General features: G+C 31.8%; 1 protein-coding gene across 1 annotated transcript in view; it reads right to left on the reverse strand.

Moving 5' to 3' along the window:
* The window catches only part of PKHD1 (PKHD1 ciliary IPT domain containing fibrocystin/polyductin), a 429,832-nt gene that overhangs the window by 141,465 nt on the left and 271,645 nt on the right, over positions 1-16,722 (reverse strand). The window contains exons 53-54 of the mRNA XM_033102675.1: positions 6,364-6,477; positions 3,760-3,847 (exon numbers count right to left, since the gene is read on the reverse strand). Coding sequence (XP_032958566.1) covers positions 3,760-3,847; positions 6,364-6,477 — 202 coding nt within the window. The remainder of the gene's footprint in view (positions 1-3,759; positions 3,848-6,363; positions 6,478-16,722) is intronic.

The following is a 16,722-nucleotide window of genomic DNA, read 5'->3' on the forward strand; positions in this document are numbered from 1 at the left end:
AGTAATTTTTAATGTCAGTTTTTCCATAATATACAAAGTGTCTTGTTTTGCAGGGATTTTTAATTATTTATTTTGTACTATTATTTAAAGCAGTGATTTTCAACTAATAGCTAAAGAACCCTATTAAGAAACATTGATTTAAAGGAAGTATCCTTGTAGTCCTAACTTACTGTTTCTTCTAAAAATGCAAGCTGAATTTTATGAAATGCATTTCTGTTGTGTCCCAAATTGATTATATTCTTAATAGTTATACCTATTGTTTAGACAAATTATATCAATGAATTTCATTTTGAACCATCTCTCTTTACTTGAATGACATGCACTCAGTCATGAATTTTGTTTCTTCTAATAAATTACTGGATTTCACTTGTTTCCATTTTATTTAGGATTTTTGCATTTTACTTACATTTGAATGCTGCCTCAGTTTTTTTTTTGTTGTTGTTGTTGCTTTTGAGTTATCTTTACCAGCTGTTTAAAAAACTTATTTTATGCTTGCTTCCTAAAATTAATTGGAAAGCCTCACATATTTTCCTGTTCTATGGATAGATTATACAACATAAAAAGTAATAAATGAATGATTGAAAGAACATGCCACACATTTATTCGAACCAAATGCATACTTGGAAATAATCCTTTGATAACTTTATGTCTTTTGCTATTATTGGTTCTTTCAGTTTTATTCTTCTTTACCAATTATGATCATTTATATTTAAATATATCATTTTTTAAATTTCAAAATGACACTATATATTTTATATTATAATTTGAATCTCTTTGGTATCTGTTATATTTAAATTCTCATTTCTGATTTTATATTTTTTGTATGATTGAAGTTATTTGAGATTAAACCAGTATCTCTAAAAAAATTTAAGTCTACCAATTTTCTACTTCTTAATTCACCAGTTTTGATTATGCTCCAATTAATTTATTAGTGCTATTAGTTATTTTATTTCTGGTTTCTCATATTGACAATGTAGTCTGTTTATTTTTGTACTTTCTTGTTCAACAATGAAAGTATTTAATGTGATGGAATGTTTGGCCATGTCTCATTCAATACTCTCAGTATTGTTGCTTCCCAAGTATTGGATTTATAAAGGCTTGATACAAAAGTTATTTAGGAATGGGTTTTTCTTTTGTCCTTTTTTTCATCTTGGAAGAGATTAAGATTTTTAATTAAGATGTCTTAATTTTTATGTTTATTTTATTGTGATCATATTCTCTATCATTTCTGTTCATTAAAATTTATTAAGGTTTTAACTACATATATTCTGGGATAAAGATATATATATATACACACACACATACTTATTATATATACATACATATATATACACAAGTGAAATTGCCTTTATTATATTATTCATATGTCTTCACATTTTCTTTATTTTTAATGTAAAGATTAAAAACTGAAAGAGGTAAGTAAATAGCTTTTATTCTGCTTTTGATTCTGTCAATTTTCCCTTACAATACTTAGAGGCTTACTTTACATATTTCTATATAATGTTATCTAGTGTAAAACTTTCATGATATTGGGTTCTCACTGGGGATTGAAGTCTTTATTAATATAAAATGTATTTATTTGACCAATTTTATATATTTAATTTGATTTTTATTTTTCTTGTGAATAGTTTTCAGGCTCTTGCTTTTGTTTTGTTCTTATTTTAAAGATTCATTTAATCCAATACTTAACGTAAAAATGTTTCTGAATTGGTTTTAAGTTTTCCTTTGGTAAAAAATTTTGATTTATTATCCAATTTTTTTCTAAACAGTGTTATTTTTAACAAGTATATTTTCTTCTTATAATTGGCAGATTTATCACTTTTTTATTTTTGTTGCCTTTTTGTGTCTTTTTTGTTGCTTTGGTTCTACTATTTCATTTTCTTCTCTTTTTATATTTTGTTATTTATTTTATGGTTTCTATCATTCTTTTTCCCCCCTCTGGTGATTTGGAAGATATATGTCCTATTTTAAATTCTGCCAGAACAAATTCAGTCATACTTTCTTCCTATGGCATGCTTATGTCCCATCTCCAGTTTCCTACAACTATAGTCCCAGATTTTAAACCCAGAGTTTTATCTAAGAATAATGACTTGTGAGGGTTAGTTAGTTTGTGTCAATTTGGGTAGACTATAACACCCATTTATTCAAACACTAAAGTAGGTGTTGCTGCAAATGTATTTTGCAAATGTGGTTAACATCTACAATCAGTTAACTTTAAGTAAAGGAGATTACCCTCAATAATGCTGGTAGGCCTGATTAATCAGTTGGAAGGCCTTAAAAGAAAAATTGAAGTTTCACTGAAGAAATTGTGCCTCAAAACTGCAGCATCGAATCTTGGTTAAGACTTTACAGCCTGCTAACCTGCCCTACAAATTTTGAACTTACCAGCCCTTATAAGTGTGTGAGCCAGTTCCTTGAATGCACCTCTTTCTATATACTATACAAATAATATTTACTATATATAACCAGTATTATACAAATACACACAGACACACACACACACATAAACTACTAATTATATATATATATATATACACATATATATGTGTATATATATGTGTATATATATATATATATATATTATATAAACAGAATCCTGACTAATACATTAACTTTTCAAATTTTATATAGTTTCTTTTATAGGAACAATTAGAATTTGTCCTATTTTAATAACCATATTTACAGTATATCTATTTCAAGGCTTAACTTCAATATGTATATTTTAGATACCTTTATGTTATTCTTTAAATTTAAATTCAGTTTAATCGCTTTATTAGGACACTTTTTTTCCAATTTGTTTCAATTCTTACAAAGCAAAAGATATCTTTTGTTTTCAAGTGTGAAAGCATCTTAGCAGGGAGTCCAATTCTTTAGTCATAATCTTTTTATCCTTAAACATATATACATTTTGCACCACTATCTTCCTACATCTAATGATATAAAAAAAATCCTAAGGTTAAGAAGCTTTGTGTCCCCTTCTGTTTTATTTTTACTTTATCACTCTGTTTTTTCTTATGCTGTGAGGATATGTAGCAATCATTGTTCTTGATGTTGATCTGTTCAAATTAAATGTAACTACTTCCAGGTTTGCTAGGTGTATTTCAGTTGTAGTTTTCATTATTGTTTCTATTATAGTTAACCTGGGCTCATATTAAAAAGAGCAATTACTTGTATATACTTTCTATTTCTGTTCTCTATTTCTAATACCTTCTGTTTTATTATTTTTAGCTCCTGATATTGTCTTCTGCATTCAGGTAGATTGCATCAGTTTGTTCTTCATATTATCTATTCAGAGGCAGTGATGATGTCATTCTTTACTGCCTCCAATGCATTATTAAATTCTGTTACTGTCTTTTAAATTCCATTATATTCTTCATATACTTTATCTCATTCCTATTTTAGTCTATCTTAACCAGTTATCATTTTATCTCAGACTGTTATGGTCTCACCTTAAACTTCATCTATTATCTCATAGAATTCATATTTTCAAAGATTTATTGATAACAGTAAACATGTATTATCTAAAATTTACTCCTTAAATAAAGGAGTAAATTTATTCCTCCCCTGCCTTTTATTTGTTTTATTCACTTTCTATTATGTTACAGAGATTTTTAAATTCCCTTCTAGTCCCTTATTTTCCCATTTATTCACCCCTGAACTGTGTTCTTAATCTGCAATTTAATTTTATATCATAGTGAAACATCAAGCAAAAGCAAACTAAACCAAAAATTATATTGCTAACTTACTCTCATTCCTTACCTCTCATTGCCTGATGCAATGTCAGCCCCAAGATGTGTCCAGGATTTCTTAGGATAAGCACTATGAAGCTGAAATTTCCCATACACCCCTGAAAATAAAAGGAGCAATAGTTGGATAGAAAAATCCTTCAGAGGAATTAAGGGCACATAAGTAAAACTCATTAGAGAGGTTATTGTGCAAGATATATGATGCAGAAACTATATATAAAGATGTCCATCATATCAGAAAAAGAACACTTAAGTGCTCTGTTTTCAGCAGGTCAAATATATCCCATGTGGCTATAAAACTTATTCTCTCAAAAGCTATCGAAAAATGAATGCTACACCACATCTAGTAATCCAAAAGCTGGGAAAAAGACCATTCTAATGTTTAACTAGTTAGATTTCCACCATTACGTGATTCCAAACCATTTGCAATTCTGTTGGAAGTTAACTGGTTTTGATGTTTTATGTTATACACTAGATTTTCCAAAAGGCAAGGGTAATTTTATTTCCTAAGGAAAGAGATTTGGTGCTATATTAGCTTTATTTTCAGTGGTTAGACCTCATGTATATATTTTTTTGTATTATAGACATCAAAGGATAGATCTCTAGCTCCTTTGTTTCAAAATATAATTTATTTCAGACTCATAAATTAAAGTCTTACCAAGGACATGCTTGATGCAGTCCAGTTTTATTCCTTCAGGTCTTTCCTCTTACATGTTTTACTGCTATTTAAAATTAAATAAAGCACAATTCTTCGTACTCTAGTGGTCTAAAAATGTTTTGGGCGTGAACCCAAGCAGTAACAAAATTATGATCATGCACTTCTTTTGCATGCATATTTATTTATTTTTAGTAAACAAAGCTACACAGGAATACATTCATATATGTTTGAATATAAGTACTAATATTTTCTTCCTGCGCCCAAATGGATTGTCTCCATACCCCAGGATTGGTGTACCCCATTTTGCTGCAAATCATGTGTCTTGAGATCTAAAGATTGTATATTTTTTAGCAGAAAACATATGAATAAAAGAAACAAACAGCAGTAAGTTACAAAAAAACATGCCTTGACTTTTCATTCAATGTAAACCAAAAATATATATTAATTAAAACATAGCCAACTATTTATGACAACATTCATAATTTTTTCCATACTCTAATTCAAAAAAAAGTTAGAAGATAATAAAACTAAAATCAGGATTAATGGAAATATTAAAAATATTTTCAGAACATATTCTGAAGTTAATCTTTCATAACTATATATATGTATATATATATTCTCATATGTATATTCTCATATATATATATTCTCATATATATATATATGTTTTAGAAAATATCATCATTATCATTATCTTTAAAAGAAATTCCATCTTTTTCACTATTGGCTTAGTAAGCTAGGCAAGGGAAGAACATGAAGTAATTTACAGAAACTTCCAACAACAAAGATAATCAAAATCAGTTTATTTCCTTAAATCTGAATTATCCAGAATATTCAACTGACCAGAAAAGCAGATTTCTTGATCAATCACAATCATCGAAGTTTTACTATAAAGTGACACAATTTCTTATTTGTTTCAAGGTAGTTTCAATACTTAAAGAGATTAAGATATGTTATTTACTTATGATATCACAAAATTCTAAGCATATCGTGAAACAAATATTTCATTCCTTATTCAATTTAGTATCAGAAAAAATTTCAAAAGCACTAGTTTGGCCATCAGGACAGGCATCCTTTTATACTCCTTATACAATATTTAATCCAATGTGGCACTCCATAGAACAGAGTGGACAACACAGGCAAAAAAAGATTGAATGTTCCTGTGATGCTTCATCCAGTTTAGCAACTTAAAAAAAAAAAAAAAAAAACTAAACTATTATCAAACCTCATATTCTTAAAAAGATAAAATAAAAAGCATGTATGAAAAATCCTTTGGAAACAATAAAGCATAAAGTATTATATGTCAAAGGCTATATATGTTATGGAACTAGGGTACCCAACTTCATACTATCCTAACATGATTGTTTCCATTTTACTGAGTCACTAATATCTTATAAAATTAGTAACGCCATACATAAAAAGTGAGAAAATACTAGAAATCTAATAAACAACCTCTTATCGTTATCCCTTAAAATTAAGTTATTGTGTGGCTCTTACCTCAAGGTTATACAAGGTCAGTCCCAGTTTCTATGCTCTCATGTAGACCAACTTTAAAATAAGATTTGGTATTGTGGCAGTATCTAATTAAGAAACTGTCAATAGAAATGTTTCTTAGTAATATTTTGATCTATCAGCTTTAAAAAATACATCAATAACCACATAGTATTTATGGTTGATAACACAGACTCTTAGTCCAGATTTTGGTGTCTGGTCAATCTGGATGTAAATCTAAATTCTGACATTGTAAAGCTGTGTGGCTTTTTTCATATTGTTTATCATCTCTGAGTCTTAGTTTTGACATCTTTAAAATGGACACTGCTTATAGGAGAGGTGGCAAATGAAATAATAAACATAAATTAATTAAAAGAGTACCTGAAATTTAGTAGATGTTCTATGAATGGTACTCCTCTATCACACATACACATTTCATTTTTAATGGAAACTATATTATACTCTTACCAATTGTTCCTGGATCAATATGAATTCCATTGAAACGGTCGCAGGAGACTCCCTCTGAAGCTCTAAGGAGAATCAGAAGACTTTGTTCTTTTTTTAAGGGATTCTCTAAAGTACCTGTTTACAAAGAAAAGTATATCATTTATATTAATTTGAAATTAAAACAGAAAGAGGGAAACTGTAATGGAATGTCGGGAAAGCAAAGTACATACTCTAGAGTAGACTATATGGAGGAGAGCCAATGGTCATATAGGGAAATAAAAGGGGAAAAATGAGCTGCAGTAGACTTCTCTAAGGTAGTTTGGAGTCTGGCAAAGATTCACTCTTTTTTTCTTCATTAGGACACAGTAAATTTTCCTGACCTCCTAATATTTAGCCTGGTCATATGACTTGTTTTAATCAATGAAATTTTTGTAGAAGTAATAGTAATGCCAGTTCTGAGTTGATGCTCTAAATTGCTTGGCAGGTTTTCACCAGATCACTTACAATGATGTACTCTGCCATTCAAGGAGAATTCTTTAAATAGCCTCACGTGCCTGAATGAAGAGACATATGTAGTGGATCTGAAGAGAACATACAGGCTGGAAGCAATTCCAACTGAGTTTATCATAAATATTTGTTGCTGTATGCCACTGAGCTTTGAGGATTATTTGTCACACACCATTCCTACAGCAAAACCTGGCTGATACCTTGTCTATGGCTGGATCCCCAAATTGCTTTACATGCATTTTAGCATTTAGTGCTCAAAACAAACCTGAGAAATAAGTATGATTTTCATCTCTATTTTAAATATTCATACATAAAGAGGCTTTGACATTAAGGGACTTGTCCAAATTTATCCAACTAGTAAGTAACAGAGTCTAAATTCAAATCATGGCCTGTTTATGCTGAATGTTTTATTAAACAAGTTACCTATAAAACAAATAGGTTATTGTCTAAGCCTAAATAAATTCTGTTAACAGCATAAGGACACAATCCATTCAGGCTATGATACTCAGACATCAGTTGGGAAGTGCTTCTCACGTTATTCCCTTGATGTAAACAGTGGAGTTTGGTCACTTTTATAGTACAAGAATTGTTTGGGGAATTTGCTGAAATAGTGGTAGTGAGTATGGACTTAACAAAGATTATTTTCTTCAGAAAATATATCTTAGAGTACAGAAAATATTACAAGGAAATCAATTTTTCAAGAAGCAACTGGTGAAAAGACAAGTCTCCAAACTACATACTAAAGCAAGCAGATTCACCAAAGACATCTGCTATCAAACAAGACTTTCCAGTTCAAAAATTCCTGCAAACATTACCAGAAATGGGGTTGCCAGGTACAGTATGAAATAAATGGTAAACTTAAAATTGCCTGGTTGTCATTTTGGTTATGAAGTCTTTCAGGGGCATAAAATCATCCTCCCCACTTGGCACTTCATACCTGGTAAACCAAAAGACTCAATGTGAGTTTGTAGCTTGCTACATACTGTACCTAACTTTATAGTCCACTAGTCTATAAGGAACTGCTGAAAGTAAGAATCAGAGAGATACGTAAATCTGCTTAGAGTCATACAGTCCATGACCAAGCGAGGATTAGAGCCTACTGGGCATTCCCAGTGAGATCGTAAGGTCCGTGTAGGTAACACCACTGCTCAGCGGAGTGACCAACATATCCTCTTAGCCAAAACAAAGACGTGCCAAAGCAGAAAGAAGGGAAGCAGGGGAAGAGAAGAATGTTAAGAAAATGTGTGTGGTGCAGCTCTTATCTTGTGGTTTTAAGTCTGTCCACTAAGCTGTTTTCCAGCTGTGATTTCATTTATTTCACGGAGGGTAGTTTAGATTCTTAGGGGGAAAAATGGCCTAGCACTAAACAGATACCAGAGAGAAAAAAGTAGGACAGTTTTTGCCCTAGAGAAATGTATACAGCGTCCCACAAAAGGAGTTCAGCGTTCCTCTAAAATCAGAGATTGAATCAATTATGCAACCCCAAACGGCAGCACATGTGGAGTTTTCACAGAAAGTCTGGGCAAAATTAGCCTGCCGTGATTTTGTGGTATCTGAAATAACCAAAATTTGGATTCTTTGTTGTGATGTGGGGGAAGGGAAAGATAGGGGATAGGGACTGAGTAGAAAGAAGACAAGAGTGACCTAAGAGAAGGAAATATATGCTGCTTTAACATTAAAATGAAATGCATCTTCATATATATATGAAGATTATATATATATATAGTCTTATATATATATTATATATTATTCATATATATATATATATATAATTATTAGCTTCAGGTGTACAAACCAATGTAATAGTTAGACATTTATACCCCTCACAAAGTCATAACCCCCCACCCCCATTCTACTACCCCTCTGACATCGTGTACAGCTGTTACAGTTCCACTGACTCTATTCCTTATGCTGTACTCAAATTTGTAAAAGCTGGTGAATGGAAAGCCCTAAAGGCTGGGCTCCTTATTTTATTCTCAAATCGAGCAGTCAAAGAAAGGTAAGACATTCTCACCGGCTTGGGCTTTGCCCTAAATGACAGTAGCCACTTCAGGATAATGCAGTTCCTCTCAGGATAATGCAATTCCTCTCTGATTTTCCTTTTTCAAGCTGCTTCTATCTGCTATACGCTGTAGCAAAAGGCATTTTCAACCTGGACAAATTTGGATACTCATAATGGAGAGGAAATCACTGCACTGTGCTGCAAAGACAGGCCAGGGGTTTATGCACACATGATTTCATGAAATTCTTACAACCCAATGATGGATATTAAGATTCTCAGGAGGAACCTGAGACAAAGAGACGTCAAGTAACTTGTCAGAAATTACACAGCTAATAAGTGGTGAAGCTAGGCTCAGACTTAATAAGTACCATCCTAGGGCATGTGGGCATAGAGGAATAGGAAATAAGTAAAGGGAAGTTGCCATTATTTAATATGATGGAGGGCAATGGAAGGGAAACAGAATATGTTCCAGATGCTAAAACCACCTAGGGAGATGGAAGAAAATAAGTTCTGGTATACGAATGATAACCGTTATAATGATTTGATGAATATGGTACAAATGGATTCCATGAACTTCAAGGGTAAGAAAAAGGACTTTCTATTATTTTATTAACTAAACCTCTTTGATGAAATCAAATGTAAACTTAGTTTACACTTAAGCCCACTCTCTCAACATAGCGACCCATGCCATGGAACTAAGCCAACCCACCCACACTGAGTTACTTGCCGACCCCTCCACTCTCTCCTCTGTGGACAGGAGATACCCCAGGATTTGATATCCTTCACCTTCATCCTGTCTACATCCTAATCATCGCTGAAAACTTGGCTCCACTGTAATTTATTTCTAAAAGCCTTCTATGATCTTGAATCGCATGCCTCTTTGTGTATAAAAATGTCCGTGCCACTTGCTGTAGCAATTTTGCTTCAAGGAACCTGTCTTAAAGAAATAGTGCGGAATGTGGATAAAGATTAAGACCCAAAGTTCGTCACTGCAATGTTATCTATTCATAAATGTGAATATTAGAACACCTTGAAATAGCACACAATCAGAAACAACTTTGTCCATTTAGAACCCCCTTCTTTTTCCCCAGTTTCCTTGACATGCTCAGTAGCTGAGCCACATAAGTCCCTAAAAAGCCCAAACGCTCCTCACAGGCCACTTCCTTTGGGATCTTTCCTTGTAAACTAAGCCTGGGTTATGTGGCCCTCACATTATGGGCTATCACACCATAGAGTGTTTTCCCTCGATACTTCTAAACGATACTATAAGTGCTTTTTACCTGACTGCCTCCTTCTCTTTACAGTGAGCTAATGGAGAGAAGCGGCTGTGTACTGCCAATAGAGTTCATTTATGTTTTACCCAGAAATGATGAGCTAAGTAATTTTAACCATTCCTTTTGCAGAAAACAATTAGAAATAAAGAGGAATACTGTACAGTAAAAAAGATTCATTTCACCAATGTTATAATAATTTTAAGCGTGGATGTGCCTAGCATCATAGCTTCAGAATAAATGAAGCAAAAATTGACAGAATTCCAATGAAAAATATGTATATCTATAATAACAGTGGCAAATATAACACAACTGCTTATGAAATAAACAAAAAATAGTAAGGATATATATATATATATATATATATAGCTAATCGAATAATACAATTAGCCACCAACATAATGTGTAGGTGGAGAACTAGACTCATAAAAGAGACATATTCTTTTGAAGCATGCACAAGACATTCATCAGTATTGATCACATGATGACCCTAAAGCTTAATAATCACATGATGACCCTAACGTTTAAGAAATTTGAAAAGACTGGAATCATATAGCATATGCTTGCTGACTACTTTTTATGTAAAGTGTACAATTCATATTGGGAAAGGTTTATAAAATGAGTTATATTAAACTAAAAATTTTCCAATTATCTAAAAATACCATTAACAGAGAAAAAAAAAGCCGCAGAGTGGGCAAAGATATTTATAATACATGTAACAAAAAAATGATACATTCCAAAATATATAAATGACTTCAATGAATCCATATAAAACAGATAATCATAAATGCAGTAAGAGAATAGGTACTTCACAAACAGGATATAAAATAGACAACAAAAATTTTAAAAGTACTCAATCACATTACAAATTAGAGAAATGCAAATTAAAACAATAATGAGATCCCACTATATACCCATTAGAATGGATCTGTAGTGTTTAACTGAGCTGTGTATACTTTATTTTACAAACTTCTCTGTACATGCGTCATATTTCACAACAAATTAAAATTTATTAACTGATTATTTTCCAAGCACTCATCAATTTTGTTGATCTAAAGAATGGAAACTGACAAAAATTATACTTGTTTTTCTGCTTCTCCATGCCATTAATTTTTCTACAACTTGATTGACATATAATTGATACATAAAATACTGCATATATTTAATGTATACTGATGAAAATTTTAAACACATTGCCCTAGTAAACTTTTCTGCAGGTCTTGTTCACTAAATCCAAAGCAACACATTGTATTTCAAAATAATTTGTATTTCTGTCCAAGTTAACCTTGGCATTTCATAAATATCATGATTGTACACGAAAGACAGGTGAAGAAATTACCCCCCAAAATCAATTGCACACATTTTCTCCTGTCCTCAGAAGTAGGTTACATGGTGATAACTTTAGAAGTTGAACTTTTAACTGGAACATAACTATTTTTCTCATGTGCTACTAGAGCTATTTTCTTCAGAGCATAGCCCCCAGAACATTATAACTTAACACACTCAAGCTGGCAAATAGTACTGAACCAATTAAATTATGAAGCATATTGTATTCTGAATTAGCTTGTAATTCCCAGTGTGTATTTGATCCCTAAAACACCCCTCTCCAATAGAATCGATCCCATGTAGGGGAAAAAAAAAAAAAAAACGGAGGATGGAAGGGCTTATAGGCCAATGAAATAAGAATCTGTAATAATAAGCATAACCAGTAGGTATTATCAAATAATTATGTCTAACTACCCAGGGAGTGATTTTATTCAAGCTGACATATTTTTATTATTGGGAGACCTCGTAATTGATCAACAATTGATAGAATATAAAATAGAAATTAATATAATTCATTCATTCACATACTAGCAAAGTGCAAAAAAATCCTTAAACCATCCTAAGTGGGGTTGAGCAAATTCATTGCTGTAAACCTGGATTTCTGCCACTATAAAATAGACACAAGAATAGCATCCATTTTTTGTGAGGGTTAAATAACTTAGTGCATATTAATGATACATGGCACAGTGTCAGTATATAATACTTGCTTTTAAAAATATTGGCTCTTAATAGTAATAACAGTAAAACATAGTAGTAGTAGCAAAAGGAGAAATAAAACATTAAAAAATTAACATTTAATTAACAAAATTAACATTTTAAATTTGAAACTAAAGAAAAGGAAGGCGAGCTCTTCCTAGCAAATGATGACCTATTTCTAAAGTGCTAGAAACTAGACATTTCAAAGGTAAAAATATTCGATGATCACTTATTTGAATGTCCAGTCCAAGGAACTGAAGGAAAGACAATTAAATTCCTCTTAAACTCAAACACTCTTACAAGGGTTTCTAATCAAGTAAACAAATTATTCATTCATTCACTTATTCACCTGCTTGCTTAAAATTATTTCGTTTTTCCATGCAAAAATAATTACCTAAATTTAACAATAACTTTTTTACTATATAATTAAATATTTAATAATTTAAAAATAATAAATTTGTAAGAAATGTTATGTTACTGTGATAGAAGTTCAAGAGCTCCAAATATAATTTGGGAAACACTAATTTAGAAAACATTAAAGTAAAGATGATTACTGTAAATATGTTTAGTATAGACTATCTGATAGTCTAATAAAACAGAATAAAACAGAAGTTGTTTCTTGTATCAGTATTTTGCATATATATATATATATATGTATATATATATATATATAATATGATGTTTGTCAGAGAATTAATATGTATAGGAAAATAAATAGATATTTCTGTGCTTAATCTCATTTTTGAATATGTATTATTGAACAGTTGGCTGTCAGTCTTCTTAGGGACTCACAGAAATAGATTTTCGTGTTTCCTGAACCAGCAGAAAAATAAAACTTTTGTGCTTTTTCCCTTATCATTAAACAAGTACAATATTTAAAAGTCACATCCATTTGATGTTACCTTTTTATTTTATCAGCTAATTAGTAGTTTGATTAGAGAGCTATCAGTGTAAACAGAAACTGACCTGTTGACTGATGATCCATGTAAGCTAATTTATAATTTATTTTGCAGATATCTATGTATATTTACACATTAAATGTGTGGTTATTTCTATTATTTTTCTAATTATAGTTAAACTTGAAAGAGGATATATATATATATATACATATATATACTATATACTAATACATATATATACATGCTCATATGTATGTATGTATATTTTTTACTTAATATGTATTTTTTAAACAAACATGATACAAGATTCTCTCTGGGTACTTAATGGTCTGACTACAGGGGATTGTGGCTGTAAGCTGGAGGATATGTTTTAATCTACACTTTTCTGTGTTTTGTCTCCTTATTACTTAATCATCCAATGAGTCATACAGAACTGTCAGTTTTGAAGGCAATAAACTGTGTATGGATTTGTCTTCTTCTTTAGGATTGAGAAAGTCCCAATCTTGGAAGCAATGAAAGAAACTTCCATACACCTAGTACTTCATTTCCCGATAATCAAAGTGCTAATGGTGACCTTAGGCTCTCAACTACAAATGTGAGATAAACTGACAATACCCATCACTGGCTTTACAAAACAACATGTGACAAGTTTTAGGATAAAAACCCAGCTCCTAGCCTAATTACTGAGTAACCGGGCAGCACATCACGTCACCTGGCTGTAACAAGCCAAAGGAGCAGTGAACTGCTGAGTTCTCAGGGCCACTGAGTTGCGGGGCATGTCATTGCTTACGTGGGGATCGAGAAGGGTTCTATTAAGTTTTAAAGATACAAATTTACTATTACTGGTTATCCTCCGAAATCCTCTTACAAAATCACGAAAGAATTTTCTATTTGCAATTTTAAAAGTATAAGATTAAAATACCCTCCATTGAGTTGAATGAACATTGAGGCTAGCAACATGTCCGTGTCATTGATATCTAACATAACAAGGAGCACATATTAAAGCACAGAAACAATGTCTTATCTAAGAAAAGACACTGATGAAAAAGATGAGTATAAACAGCTATTCATAGGCAAAGAAATACAAACATTTAAAACAATGGCAAACCAATGTTAACTATACAGGCTTTGAATCAGGCATTTTTATCAGTTTCTCCTAGAGAGACTAAAAATTAAAATATTTTGGATTTGTACAGGATCACCAACTTGTTAAATGTGTTTTTACCTTTGTTTTGTTCCTTTCATGCAGGGAGAAAAACATTATAGTTATTTATACTTTCACACTGTAATTCCTTCCTCACAGATGTTGACATTTCAGTATAGGGAGACTGAATGTATTATAAGGAAAAGGCATTGAGCTGAAAGACAGATTCAGATACGTCCATTCATTTATATATACACCAATCAGTCACACAGCCCATTATCAGAAGTCGACTATGCACTAGGTATGAGCGTTACAAAATGTTCTAAAGAAGTATCATCTAATATAGAGAGGACATTCACGAAAACATACCATTTTATAACAATGAAATGAAATCAATAATGATAATATGAATGAGTAGAATGGACCAGAAGAAAAGATACACTGAAAGCTGCTGAATGGAGACAAGAAAGTCTCATAGTAAAACTAGTCCTTGGGTAAAAGTTTAAAGGATGAGTATTTAAGGTAACTAATATAGCCTCTAATTCTGGCCTTATTCTTTACCAGCTATGAGACCTTAGAACAAGTCAGTAATCTCTTTGGAGCTCACTTTCCTTACCCATACAATTAGATAGATAATTTGCAATCTCTGAGGTCTATAATATTAGGTTGGTGCAAAAGTAATTGCAATTTTTGCAATTATTTTTAACCTCTTAAACTGCAATTACTTTTGCAACAGCCTAATATCACAGTTATAAAACTATTGGGGAATTTTCCAGAAGTTGTAAAATGAGTTGCTAAACTAGAATTATAATCCAGGCTCTAGAAATTCCTTATTTATGAAGCTCCTCAACTAATTTTTGTCTTGTTAAGGTCACACCCATGAAATTATCAAAAAGTAGCAATTTTCAGCACTACTTGTACTCATTTGTGCTTTAATGCTTTACAGAACAACATTGCATAGCTTAAAATCCAGCGTACATCATTAAACTCGCATCTACTGTTTGCTATTCTCCAGCTACTGTGGACACCTTTCTGCCTCACAACTACGTAAATCACAATCCTGCCTCTGCCTCCAGACTTTTACACTATCTCTTCCTTCTATCTAAAACCCTCTTGTCCAAATTTTTGCAAGTCTGGCTCTTTTTTCTCTCTATGGTCTGAACTCACATTGACTCTTCAGAAAAGTTTTTACTACCTACCTAATCTGTGGTGCCAGCATCCAACCTGGACCTCTCTTCAGCTCGATCTCCCCTTCAGTTTCCTTCAGAGCGTGTATTTCCATCTAACATTATCTCCCACATTTATTTTACTATTTCATTGTCTGTTCCCACCCAACAAAAGAATGCAAGCAGGAATCTCATCTGTCTTGCTCCTTTCTGAATACTCAAGTCCCAGGAAGAATGCTTGGCACTGAGTTGGCATTCAATGAAAGAGAAAGTAAGGGAAGGGGACAGAGACAGAGACAAACCTACAAATAAAATTTTGAAAAATCACCATATCAAAGGAATTGTTTTCTTCTTAATAGCTACTCATTTGCTTCATTTTATCATCCAAAGGAAAGGGGTAGAGGATTATCACTTTGTGAGGGGTATAAATGTCTAATTATTGCATTGTTTTGTACACCTGAAACTAATTTAAAAAATGAAAAAGAAAAAGAAAGCTCGTTATTCATGAAAACATATAAAGTTGGATGACATCACTTTGAATACGGGTAACTGTTCATTTTGAAACACGAGATTTAATATATTCAATTGTACTTAAGGATATATTAAATCCAAAAAAATGAAGTTGTTAAAGAATAGATAAATGGTGTTGAACATATTAGAAGTTACTATCCTTCAAGTAATGTGTTGAATTTTTTCTGTGTTCTACATGCAAAGTAACATTTTATGTCAAAACTATATTACACAGCCATTATAAAAAAAAATTAAGGTAGATTAAGGTGGCCAATTTTTCCCCTTACTTTCTTTGTTCTCTCCACAGTATCTCATGCTACTAACCACTCCTTCTGTCCTGTAAATTACTTCTTTTCAAGATATTATTTTCTTGTCATTTCATTTTCCTTCTACCTACATAGCAATTTCTTTTCCTTTCTCCTTCCTGAATTCCACTTCCTTTACCACCCTTAAAATGTTGGTGTTCCCCAAAATTCAGCTTTAGTCATTGTTTCTCCTCTGTCTCACATCTTTGATTTCACATTTTCACTGACGACCCCCAAATATTATCTTCTGCACAAGTTCTCTCTCCTACACTTTCTCATAAATTGATTTGCCCTCTACATGTTACCACTTACATATCCCACTGAAATCTGAACTTGACATGTATGAGTCTATGTACTCAACAAACCATTCTAAGAGCTTACTATGTGCCTGACTCTGTTCAAGCACTTTAATAAATATTAACTCATTTAATTTTTATAAAAGTCTACAAAATAAGCACTATCGTTATTCCCATTTTAGGGGTAAATAAATTTTAAAAATCTGAGGCAGAGTTAGCTCATGTAATTTACCCAGAGTCACTCAACTAATAAGTGGT

This window comes from Rhinolophus ferrumequinum, chromosome 3 (genome assembly GCF_004115265.2).
Source record: "Rhinolophus ferrumequinum isolate MPI-CBG mRhiFer1 chromosome 3, mRhiFer1_v1.p, whole genome shotgun sequence".
Lineage (NCBI taxonomy): Eukaryota > Metazoa > Chordata > Mammalia > Chiroptera > Rhinolophidae > Rhinolophus > Rhinolophus ferrumequinum.